This window comes from Oryzias latipes, chromosome 1 (genome assembly GCF_053564925.1).
Source record: "Oryzias latipes strain Hd-rR chromosome 1, Olatipes_Hd-rR_3.1".
Lineage (NCBI taxonomy): Eukaryota > Metazoa > Chordata > Actinopteri > Beloniformes > Adrianichthyidae > Oryzias > Oryzias latipes.
In genome coordinates, this window is record NC_136237.1 from 11676636 (window position 1) to 11690048 (window position 13413).

The window sequence follows — 13413 nt, forward strand, 5'->3', positions numbered from 1 at the left end:
TGGGAGGAAGCCGGAGTACCCGGAGAAAACTCACACATGCACGGGAAGAACATGCAAACTCCACATAGAAAGGTCCCCCGTTAATGCTCTGTTTCAGGTCCCCCAGCCGGGACTTGAACCAGGGGCCTTTTGCTGTGAGGCATGCACTCAAACAATCTTCCAAAAGATACAGCCACACTTTGGAGCTTTTTGCCTGTGGTCGGTTTCTATCCCGTGTGTTTGTTATCACTTGTCAGTCAGTGGAGGAAGACATGCAGCTGAGTGAGAATGTATGCACTGGAGTAGTGAGGAAAGGGGAGAGATGGCCACACTAGAACAAAGTAGTGTAGGCCAGGTCTGCGCCACTATGGCGGTACTGTTAAAAATACTGTTAGGGCTAAAACATAATAGTCCGATAAAAGTTGATGACGTGGCAATGGTACCATTGTAGTAGTGCCATTGTCTCATTCATCCAGGTTGGTTCCATTGTAGAATAAACCTGAGACCACCATTCTTATTAAGAGAAGGTTTATCCTTCTTGACAAAGATGGCTTCTTTCACTCCTCGCTCAAACCATCCTTTCTCTCTGGCAAGAATTCAGACTTTAGTGTCCTCGAACGAGTGGTTTGTGGCCTTCAGGTGGAGATGCACTGCAGACTCAGGTCCACTTGGGTTGGCTCTGCGATGTTAGTAAAGCCGCTTGTGTCTACACAAGCGGCTTTACTCTCAGGTTTATTCTTCCATCCATCAACGGCAGTGTTTTGAAACCTAAACAACCCAAACCAGATCCACCTGAGTCGTTAACAGCTGAAAGAGATGACCAGTTTGGGGAAGGAGTCACTGGCTCCCCAACCCCAAGCTGAGGACAAAGGACTCTTAACAACCCGAAATCATGTAGGCTAAGTTGACAATACCATCCAGTTTCAGGTCTGACTCCTCCCCCATGAGCACATATATACCAGCTCTTCGACCAGCTAATTCAGAATTGACAAAGCCTCTTGGATAAGAGGTGAAACGTCTTCTAACTTTAAAACCAAGTCTAGATGACATCCTCTAAACCAGGGGTGTCAAACTCATTTTCACTGAGGGCCACATCAGCATAGTGGTGGTCCTCAAAGGGCCAGATATAACTTATACATGTAACTAAATGCAATGAAACATAAAATGTAACTACTACTTAATGTTAAATAACTCATTATTTATTTATTACAACTTTTTAAAGTGACAAAACAGTTGCATAAAAAAACATACGTTTGCTTGTAACTCTAACATAAATCCTTTAAAATTTGATTCTGTCAGGTTAGATTATATGAACAGTGTTTAAGTCCTAATGTATAGTTGCCCAAACCGATATTTCAAGTCAGATTCCCCCTAGATATGAATAAATACACACCAATTTTTACTTTTTATTCTAAGAAATTAAAAACTTTCATGGCCTCAAGGGCCACATCAAATGACATGATGGGCCACATTTGGCCTGCGGGCCTTGAGTTTGACACATGTGCCCTAAACCTACTACAAGGGAACCAACCGGGATGAATGAGAGTCTTCATAGACGTGGCAATGGTATCAAAAAAAAAAAACGGATTGTAATACCCATTCCTAGTGTGTTGTGAGGAGTTTTGGAGCCTTAAAAAATATAGATGACTGTAAAAAAATAAAGATGACTCCTGTATGAAAGTAATAATGTGTCTAAATGGACGAGCTTGTAGATTTAATGTGAGAACCTGTAATATAAAATATGAAAACTTGTGCACCAAAAATCTGCATCAAGGTGTAAAAATCTTCTATTGTAAAGTTTGATAAACAAAATTAGAACTGACAAATTCCGATTTTCATGTGTTCATTTAGAGTTACAACCTCAAATCTGTGATTATAACTGCTCAAATGTGCTTCTGCCTGAGCATGAATCTGCTGGCACAGATCACAAGTGTACGGTGGCCTACAGGGCTCACACTACATACAAAAGAAACAGTACAACGACACATGAGTGCCATTCGAGGTAGAAGGAGGATTATTAAATATCATTTTCATAACTCTTTGTATTGCTAAAAAAAACATTTTAATAAATTGGAAAAGCAAGAAAAACATAAAGATAACCCAATACAGAAATCTGCTGTTTGATCATATCAGCTTGCAAAAAATGTCAGCCCAAAGTTCAAGTAACTTGAAATAATTCAGTCTCTCTGGTCTCCCATAGCTAACTCCATGACTTAGAGCAGGGGTCGGGAACCTATGGCTCGCGAGCCATATATGGCTCTTTTGATGGTCACACGTGGCACGCAGACAAATCTTTAATTATACTTTTTTTTTCATTAGACCAGTCTTTCTCGGGAGCGATGCGATGCCAGAGGTTCGCAGTAGTTGCGGTGCTTGGAGAAAAAAAACTGCGCCAGCGCTATCAGTTTAGAATTGTCTATTATTTCACAGAGTTTGTACCAACTGGAAACCTGTGAATTGCCGTGCCTAAAACTGCGCGCTCCCGTCCCTGAGAAAGAGCGCACAGTTGCGGGGACGGGAGGTGTGAAGAAGAGAGCAGATGGTGGGGGTGAGGGGTTGTGGGGACAGGCAGCAGGTGAACCGCGCAGGGATTGTAAAAACGTAAAACCCGCTGCCCGTCTCTCACTGCAGCGTGTGAGTGTATGTTTGGCTCCCCGTCTGCATGTGAGCCGTCTGTCTCACATCTACAGAACATTCAGACCTACGATCAGGTTTAAAGTCTCTTTAAAGTTCCGGAGTTCATTAAACGCATCATGCAGCGATCTGATTGGCCCTCAGTTCTGTCGCTCAGCCTGTTAGGTAATTTGGACCAATGGGGTTCAACTATGGGCCGAATAAGGGAAATGGGAGGGCTGGAGCGGGAGCAGGGGAATATAAAGTTGGGAGAAGCGCTCTCGTCTCGTCTCGGCGGGAGAGATTCAGGAGTTGCTGAATTAATTGTACGGCGTTTGTTGCGGTCTACAGTAACCAGAATAAAGAACCCTGAAAGAGGTGAAGTCTCCGTGCCTCAATGTGGGAAAGGGACACTACATTATTGTATGGCTCTTTCGAAATTACATTTCAAAATATGTGGCGTTTATGGCTCTCTTGGCCAAAAAGGTTCCCGACCCCTGACTTAGAGGGTGGGGGGCCTGGTCGTCGCTGCTCCTTGCATTTCTGCCGTGGTGCAGGGTGGGGGTCGGGGCCTCCGGAGCCCGGTGGGGGCCGGTGGAGATCCCGCTTGTTGGGGGGTCGGGTCCAGTGCCTGGGCGGGGTGTGCTGGGGTGCTGCGGGGTCTTCTGGGCTCGGCTGTGGGGGGTGTGTGGTGGGGGGGGGGGTGCTGAGTGGTTGTCCGGCTTGACTTGGGGGAGGTGGTCTCTTTGCCCGTGCTGGGGGGGGTTGGCGGGGGGTCCTGCTCATGGGGGAGTAGGTCCAGCGGCACTGGATGGGTTGCCCATCTACACCTAGGGCTGGGATCAACCCTTCCCTGGCTCTGGGACGGGGCGGGGCAACCCTCTTGGGGCCCCCGGTCGCTCTGGGTGTCATCCGCTGCGGCTGCGAGGTCTGGGGGTGTGTGGGGGGGGGCTTGTCGGCCCTGTCTTGTGGGGGGCCTTTATGGGGGGGGGGCTCTATGGGTACGGGACCTTGGGGGTTTGAGAGGTCGGGGTCCCCGCTGGTGGCAATAGGCGGTTGCCATGGCCGGTTGGATGCCTTGGTCCCATCGAGGCCTGACCGGAGCTCACCCAGGGCCGGCGCCTGGGGGTGGGGGCCGGGGCTTGCTCCGGGGTGGGCGGTGCTTTCTGGCTCCTCTCTCTCTCTGTGTGGTGGGTCGTGCTGGGCCTGGGGCGTCGGCGCCTCGGGGGATGGGGCTCCGGGGCTGGGGCCCCATGCTGGGGGGGGGGCTGGGGGACAGCTGTTTGACCACCGGGGGACAGTCTACCAGCTGTCCCCAACTTACCCCCTTCCTCATATAATCTCACATTAGGGTGAGGGGGTGGGGGATTTAGCCTGCGATGCACTTTGGGGAGGGGGCTACTTGGCAGTGGTCCCCCTCCCATGGTTGCCGTATGGAGTGGGCCCCCCTCTCTCGGTTTTATTTGCACCTTAGACATGTAGGGCCCTTGGTAGGGGTGGTGCTTGGACATCACTGCCAGTAAGCAGCAGATGTCCTCCTAGCACCCTACCCGCCAATTTTAACCACACCTTAGACATTTAGGGCCACTTGGTGGGGAGGGTGAGGGGACATTACTGTGAGTAATCTGGAGATGTCCACTCAGTGCCCTACCCGCCAATTTTAACTGCACCCCCTTAGTACACACACTTTTTTTCTCCTCAAAATATACATTCATACATAAACACATGCACACACACACCCTTACAAACACACACACACGCAGGACCATCTGTCCCCTACCCCATCCCTGGTGGGGGGTACTGGGCCCTTGGCAACAGCGGCCGTGTCCCCTGATTGCCGGTTTGCTGGGCCCGGCGGTGCTCTCTCCGCGCACGGGGAGGTTCACATTAAACCTGGTGTCCGTGGGGTGGGTCCTGGTCCTTGGCTGCCGCTGCTGCTGAGGCGGGGGTCTTGGTGTGGGGGTGGCTGGGCACTCCCCCTCCTTCTTTTCACATTCCACCATCCATTTTAGAAGGACATAAACACTCATCTGAGCACAGGTGTTAGCTCACCTTTGAACTAATAGTTTGCATGATTGAATGAATGAAATATTTCACACCAGTTGGTTTAAAGGCATAAGTATGCGTGTGTGAACAATATCTGCATTGTGTACATGTTGACATGTTGACATTTCTGTAGCTAGCAGGTGTGTTTATAATATTTGAGTGTGTGTGTGGACAGGCCCCGCCCTTTGAGATTTGTACTACATTTTAACCTTACCGTAATGATAAACATCCAGTAAACTTCTTGCTTTATGCTGCTTCATGGTTTTACCCCCCCCCCCCCCCTTCCTCCTATTATCACCCTCCTACCCCCCCTCTCTCTAACATCCCTCTCTCTTCTTCCCTCTTTTCCTTTTCCGTCCGGTCCAACACCAAAGATTTTCAAATATGATTGAAATTAATAAAGTTTGGCCTCAATTACAAGGGGGGTTTATCCAGACATTCCTCTGGTTTGTCTGAAGATTAATAACCCCTGTTGTTAAAGTAAAATATGTCCAACACAAGAGACCCTCAGCTGTCATCTGTCTGCCCAGCTGTTGGACAGGACAAGTTAAAAAAAAAAAAAAAAGAAACAGCGCAACGGCATTACCCGAAATACAACAAAATTACCCGCAACACAAAGACATAATCCGCAGCAATAGCATTAAACCACAGCACAACGAAAAAAGAGGAAATGAGGATCTTTTTTTCCCTACCAGCGGAAAAAAAATCTTTTGTTTCAAACTATTCTCTAGTTTGAAACAGCAGCAGACTAACTATGCTCCATGTTTATTGATAACGTTCCAAATGTTTAGTTTCGCATTGGTGTTTGGAGCTCAGGTTGATGACACAATGTGACAAATGAACTTCAGGGTACGTGAATGAAAAGGAGAATAAAGGCTGCAGCGGTCCTCAACACCCAAACGTGTTTCTGAGCCCCCTTTTTTTACATATGAAACTCTGCTTTACTGACACCGAACCCTGGAAAGCCGGATCTGAAAATAATCTGATTTTGAGCAGTCAAAAGGCTGTGAATCTCTTTGTTTTTTAAACCTATCCGGCATAAAGCTTTACAAAAGGCTCCACATATTTCATCTTCTAGCTTGGCTCCGATAAACGGAAAACTTTAGTGTTTTTTCCTCGTTAATCTATTACTTTTTTCTCAAAAATTTACAAGATTTTAAGTAATAAATTTATTAGATAAGAACGTGTAAATGTACAAGTTTTTGTCTCGTAAATTTACGACTTAAAAGTCGTAATTAAAAAAAAAGGAAAAGAGCATTAGATGCAGATGTCACTATGTGGAGAGTTGGGTAAATGTATATTTTTAGACAAACTCATATTTGTAAGAAATTACGTTATTTAGTAACACTCTAATCTTATCCAAACATTTAGCTCTCAGGAGCGTCGAATAGTTTGAAACTGAATTGTTTTTTTCTGCCGCCAGGAAAGAAAGTCCTAATTTTCTCTTCTTCCCTCATTTCCGTTGTACTACATTTTATGCTATTGTTGCAGTTTATGTCATTGTGTTGCGGGTAAGTTCATTGTGCTTTGAGTAATGCCCTTGGGTTGTTTCTTTTGTGTGTAGTGTGAGCTCTGTCTGCCACCGTACAAGTGCGCTACAACTGCGCTCTGACTTCTGACACATTCCTTGCGAGAAACTTTTGTCAAAACTGATTTGTGTCCAATGGAACTAGGGGGGTTAGAGGAAGGAGGAGTAAACCAATCAAAGTGCAGGTCTCTGAGAACTTGGTTAAGTTAGAAAGAGCTTCACAGATTCGGACTTCCTGCTCCAATAACTCTTTTGATAAACTTTCATATGTGACAGCAAGTATCTCAATCCTTTTGTATTAACACAGAGAGTGAACTACAAATGCATTTCTAAAGAAAGCACATTTGAGCAGTTGTAATCACAGATTTGACATTGTAACTCCAAATGAACATATGCAAATGGAAATTAGTCAGTTCACAGCAGAAGCTTTTTACACACAGATGCAGATTTTTGGTGCACAAGTTTTCACATTGTATTTTACAAGTTCTCACATCAAATCTACAAGATCGTCCATTTAGCTGTTGTGCTATCCTAGGCACTTTAACTGAAGTAGATGAACCTTTTTTCTCCAATGATTTGTGATCTGGTTCAATGGATTACATGCAATTTTCCATCTTTATCCACCTTTGTCATGGTAGGGAGAACAGGTCAATGTAGGGGTGGGGTCATGTAAGATAGCACAAGGGTTATACACATTTTTACCTTAATACTCCTGCACGAAAATATTTTTTCATGATTTATTTTAGAAAATTACCCCCTTGACAAATGAGGGACCACGGTGGATAATTGTGCAATTGTAACATTGAGATATGGCGAGTGATTATTATTTAGGAGACATCTCTAGCCTATTTAAAAAACAATATTTTTTTCTAAATCTCCAAACTCTCTCCAAACTTTTCATCAAATATAAATAAAGCCTGAGGGATTTATATTACTGTCAAAACTCATGACAAAATCTGAACCACCACATGAATCAGTCACATGGAAAAGCCACAGACATCATCTGTATCTGTCAGGTTTTGAATAAGCTGGACCCAAATGCAGACAGGAAACAGATTTATTGAGAAGAGGAGTGAGTCTTTGAGAGAGTAAACTGGCAGAAGATCCAGAAGGCGAGGCTGAAAAGTGGTGGGCTTGGCTCATGTTTGAGCTGCTTGGTTTGGTTTGCTTTGGTTCGGCTTGGCTTGGCTTGACTTGGTGTGGTGCAGCTTAGCTTGGCTGGACCTTGCTTGGTTCGGGGCTGCTTGGCTCAGCTTGGTTGGGTCTTGAGCTGCTTGGCGTGGCGTGGCGTGGCTTGGCGTGGCTTTGAGCTGCTCAACTTGGCTTTGCTTAGCTCTTGCTTCAACCAGCGGGGATCAGTGGTCTTTTCCATAGAGGAGAACAGACGAACCGACGATGGCCGGAGGAAGAGAAGGACTTATAAAGGCCGACTAATCAGATGTAGAACAGGTGAGGGAACCAGCGGCAGGTGTGCGGGGACGGCCTCGACACCTGACAGTATCCTCATCCTCCAGCAAAAGAAGCATGCCTTGGCAGTGTTAGAAATAAGGGGAAAAAAATGGTTATCCTCTGGACAACCTGGCAAGTAAACTTGGTTGTCCTCCCCAATTTTTGGTTGTCTTTCGATACCAATATTCAACAGCAACGAAACCAATCAGATGTCAGTACTTACATCTTTATTTCTTCTTTACATCTAATATCAACTGCCTCTTATGATGGACATTTAAAAAACTCTTTAAATATTAAAAACAAACATTTTACTAAATATTGAAGCATCTGGTTACACAAAATATTGCCAAAAACTTTAAACTAAATATTTTTGTGTGTTTTTGGAGACCTCTAGTGGTCGCACCAGGTAGTGTTGTTCAACACGTATTTGAAAACCGGTAAACTTTATTGAAAGGTACAGATGTACAAACAGAAAGGATGCGCTAGCATGCACGCACTTCGTTTGTCAGTGGAAATAATTTGCTGCATGCGTCTCAATTCAGAGGTTGCCAAATACTAACCATTGAAACTTGAAAAATAGTCGAAAAATACCAAAATGTTGAACAAAAGACCAGGTTGTCACACGGACAACCACAAGGTTCATTTTGGTTGACCTCCGTGAAATCTGGTTGTCTCGGACAACCGGATAACCACTTATATCGAACGCTGCTTGATAGCGGCTTCCCGGAAACACCCCCTTTACTATTTGACAAACGCCTTCAAAGTCTTGATATGGAAGATCACATCACTAGCTAAATAATCAAAAACAGCAGTGCTTTCAGCAATCTGATGCAGTTTTGTTGAAGAAGTTGTCATTTCGTTCCTCATATTGTCTGCCCATCAAATGGCTGTAAAAAGGTCAAGGCAGGTCTTCTCAAATAGTGGAGCGGCGCGGGGCGATGCCAGTGGGGGCGCGCAGTAGCAGCGGTCTTAGGCACAGGTGCGCAAATTTTAAGCGGGTCGGAGGTGACAGTGGCTCAGTGCTTGGAAAAAAAATCTGTGCCACTGTTGTTTTCTTATTATCTCTTATATCACTTATATCACAGAGTTTATAACAGCCTGAAACTGTGAACTACCGTCCCAGCAGCTGCACGCTCCTCTCTCCTGTCACACGCGTGTGAGAGAATGAAAGGGGAGGGGTGGTGGGCTCCGGCTGAGAGTTGGAACGCGCACGCAGAGTTGCCCAGATCAGGATCATTGGTGCCTTTAGATTCAGCTCATGCTAATAATGTCAGTCTTTATGAACTATTGTAGACATTTTGATGATGTGTCTTTATTCTCCATCAATGTTTTCTTTGTCTGCCTGTGGTTGGTGTCAGTATTTGACAGAAAGACATCAGGTAATGCAGGAAAACAGCTGCAGTTTATGACATCATAAATAAATTATCATCATTCAGAAAAAAAATCAGAACAATGTTTTTTTACCTATTTCTTCAGACTAGAAATGTTAAATATTTTGACACTGTTGTGTTATTGTTTCAAATCAATTTACGTTTAATATTACTTATTGATTGAATTATTTTTCTCAGCATCAAATGGTTCAGTTGCTCAAAATGTTTCTAGTTTAAAATAAGGAATGACAGATTATTTCATTTTAAGGTTTAATTCTGTTTTAGACTAGAACAGGGTTTCTGTGTGGCAAAATAAATGTAATATTTGTTGAAAGTGGATTAATTTTTCTTTTTTATTGTTAAAAGATACAAGTTCATATATGTTTTCTCCATTTTTATAAATACTAACCTAATACATTGTCTCCGCAGCTAGTGTGTGTGTGTGTGTGTGTGGGGGGGGGGGGGGGGGGGGGCATTTTCTTTTTCCTAGGCAGGGCCTTGCAAAAAATAATTAAGAAGCCTGATTCCAAAGTCAACCTTGAGTTTTATGTATGCATTTCTGTTTTTTTTTTTAATGTTGTTTTAGGTTTTACTGAAATCATTTTTAATATTGGGTAATTAATAAAGGCATCATCTATCCATAATGTCCTTCTGAGATTTAGATTTCTCATGGTATTTCCTAAAGGACTTGTTGGAAACTCCCTGGTATGTTTGCAGATATTACACAGACGTTACTAGTACTAGTACTTATACAAGTAATGAAACAGTACTCCAAATGGCACTCCTCAGTAATCTTGTCTCCACTATATTAAACTCCAGCTTTTAATCATTGAAACTTTACTCTCTAAACACTTGTTTCTCCCCCTCCTGTGTAGAACCTGCCAGGCAGCATTGACAAGGCAGTTGCCTACCTGGAGAAACGACTTCCCAGCCTTACAAATCCTTACGCTGTTGCCATGACATCATATGCTCTGGCTAATGAGGGAAAACTAAACCGCGAGATTCTCTACAAATTCGTTTCTCCAGGTACTAAAACAGAAATCATCCAACAAGCATCACTCAATGCTGCTGATTCTAGGATTTATAACCTATAACATGTCCCTTTTTGGCATGTGTCATGGTAACAGTTTTGCTCTTGTCTGCCAGAGTTGTCCCACTGGCCTGTTCCTGGAAAGCACCTCTTTACCCTTGAGGCCACAGCTTATGCTCTTCTGGCTTTGGTCAAGACTAAGGTGAGCTCATCCCTTATTCACATAAAAAAATCTTGCTTGTGCTGGTTCACATATTTAGTGAAAAAAACAGAACTAAAAGAAAAAAACATATATGCAGCTTTTTAACTAAACTTTGGATCAGGAAGTAAGTAAAGATGAAATTTTGTTTGTTACTGTTACAATAAGGGGTTACATAACTTCAGAAACACAAGGTTTATATTTGTATAAACTCCTTTTGTATTCATCTCAAGTCTTTTGAAGATGCCAGACCTGTTGTGAGATGGTTAAGCCAGCAGCAGTCTTATAGTGGGGATTATGGATCCACCCAGGTTAGAAATATTTTTGACTTCTTTGTACTTTCAGGTTTATACAATCAAATTCCTTCTTAGCCTAAATCTAAATCTTTTTCCCCCTCTCTCATTTAGGCTACAATAATTGTGTACCAGGCTGTAGCAGAGTACTGGGCCAACGCTCAAGAAGCAGAGTACAATGTGAAAGTGGATATTTTGTTGCCAGGCAGATTAAAGCCTGAAAAATATGAATTCAACCGTGAAAACAGCTATGCTACAAGAACCTCTAGAGTGCGATCCTATTTCTGATACAATTGAGCTCTGTTTGTTCATTTTTTTTGTTTATTTATGACTGAGTCTGTCCCTGCAGATCAAAGACATAAACAAAGATGTAAAAGTGACTGCTACTGGATCAGGAGAAGCTGTTGTCAAAGTAAGGAATGCATCTTTTTTTGAAAGAGTTTTAGATCTGTAGTTTAAATGTGAATTGCAGCCTCGTTGACCTGCATAACAATGATGTGAGCGATTATTAATTGTAAAGACAAGACAGGTTTCCAGAGATGGAATTGAGTTGTTGTTTTGTAAGCCACAAGTCAGTCTCTAGTCTTTGTCCTTAAGTGACATATTAAGTCCCAAGTCAAAGCAAGCAAGTCCCAAGTCGAGTCCCAAATCAAGACCAATAAGTCTCAAATCGAGTCCAAGTCCTACCATTGAATGTTTCAAGTCTTGTCAACAAAAGAGTACAATTATTTACACAAGCCATGTACATTTTGAGGAACTGTATTTTTTTTTATCAACTATTTGCAAACGTTTTAGTGAATTGGCTCGGAGCTCATGCATCCTCATATTTAAATGATTTTTCTGTAACAAAAAAACCAAGACAAATTTTACCGCATTTGCAATTGTGGTAACATGGAAATGGCAAAGGAACCAGGGTAAAGTCTGGATATTAACTAATCTCACCACAGACCAGTGATGTGCAGTTACGTTTGTGGCTGAAAAGGCACTGACTCTTTATAAACGTGTAAACTAAATATATTTCACAAAGTTCTACTGACTGTGTTTCATATCTCATATCAGCATGTTTTTATAAACATAGCAGATACATAATGGAGGAAGAATGTAAAATGTATAGCGATTCTGTTGGATTTAAAAAAACAAAAAAATGTAAATGTGACATTTAGTTTTATGTTTAACATTTCTGTTGTAAATACGATTTGTCCTTGTCTTGAATACAACAATTTCTCTGTGAAAAATACTGTCAAAAATGCATCTAAGGCATTTTTTTGACAAAAGATTCACAGAGGAAAGACAAAGAAAAGTAGTATTCAAAACAGAAACGTTAAACGTCAAGCAAACTGTTTTATATATATTGATTGATTTGTTCACTTTGGAACTGAGCAGGAAATACCCAATTACAGAGATTTTCAGTATTTTTATCATTAATTATTTTAGAATGACACATATAAATTTATGGTAAAAAAATATTTTTACAAGTGGACATGTCATGATAGCAGGTGAGGATGATGATAGATGAAGGACTACTATCCATACCGATACATGCCCACACATGCGTACTAATAACCCTTAAGGTTGACAGTTTAAGAGAATATCCAGAATCCTTCCAGCTGCAGCAGCTGGGTCATTTTTATGGGTGCTGGAAATGTCTAAATCACCTGTGACCTCTGATTACACTAGCTACCTGCACGCCCCCACAGTGTAACGTTAACAGAAAGTTTACAGCCTCATTATTTTAACTGCAGCAATCATCAATTTCATTCAGAACTTACAGGTCTTTAAGCAACTCCAAGAACTGGACGCAGTTGGTCGTTGTTGAGTCTCTGTCACTCATCTTTAAATTACATGTTTTGCAAACTACAAACTGTTTTTTGTTGACAACCTCGTGACTTTTGTACCGGACCATAGCAATGGCAAAATGGTACTGGTGCTTTGATTGACAGATTGTCTAATTGGTCATCCTTCACTTTGATTTGTTGTATGTGTCAAATCAAACCAACATGAGCCTATTTTGATTGGATGTTATGTTGACGGCGCAAACAGATGAAAACATACACAGACAGAGAGACTGCAGCCTGGTCTTTCTTTATCAACATACTTTTCAATCTTGGTTGCTGGAGAAAATAGCAAGTCTTATCGAGTCAGAAGGCACAAAATAGAGTCAAGTCAAGAGTTACTGCTGCTAAAGTCCAAATTGAGTCCAAAGTCGTCAAATTCATGACTCGATTCTGAATCGACTTTAAGTCATGTGACTTAATTCCACTCCTCTGCTGGTTTCCATGAAGACTTCACCAATAAAATGTCTTAATTCTCAGAATTTCAAACACAGTGACCAGAGAACACCTTCATGTCCTTTAAACAACTTTGATTGTTCTATTAAATTTGAGAGAAGAGCAGAAAAGAAGATCATAAAGAATGTTTAGTTGTCTGGAGATGAGTGTTATTGTCCAAAGTATAAACTTTATAGTTAGATCCAAATTATTAATATGCAAATTGTCTGTAAGTGTCAAAAAGATGAAAGGTTCTGTTTTTCAATTAAACTCATGGATTATACTGTGTCTCTTTGGATCACTGACATAAATCACAGACACCTGTGATAATTAGTTTGCCAGATGAGTTCAATTAAAGGAAAAACTATGAATGAAGAACATTCCACATTATTAAGCAGACCAACATTTTCAAACAATATGGGAAAGAAAAAGGATCTCTGCTGCTGAAAAGTGTGAAATAGTTAAATGCTTTGGACAAATTATGAAAACCTTGGATATTTCACAAAAACTTAAGCGTGACCTTTGTATTATTGAAAAAGATTTGTGACTGATTTGGAGCACACATGGGTTGGTGCAGATAGAGACTGAATGAGGAAAGTTTGTGTCAGAAAAATACATCAGATTTAGAGAGTACCTACT

At 42.1% G+C, this 13413-nt stretch overlaps 1 protein-coding gene across 2 annotated transcripts in view; it reads left to right on the plus strand.

Moving 5' to 3' along the window:
* Positions 1–13413, plus strand: part of LOC110015899 (complement C3) — a 93384-nt gene that overhangs the window by 53315 nt on the left and 26656 nt on the right. For both annotated transcript variants that reach the window (XM_023959442.2, XM_023959440.2), the window contains exons 29-33: positions 9861–10011; positions 10132–10217; positions 10448–10525; positions 10622–10777; positions 10857–10919. In XM_023959442.2, coding sequence (XP_023815210.1) covers positions 9861–10011; positions 10132–10217; positions 10448–10525; positions 10622–10777; positions 10857–10919 — 534 coding nt within the window. The remainder of the gene's footprint in view (positions 1–9860; positions 10012–10131; positions 10218–10447; positions 10526–10621; positions 10778–10856; positions 10920–13413) is intronic.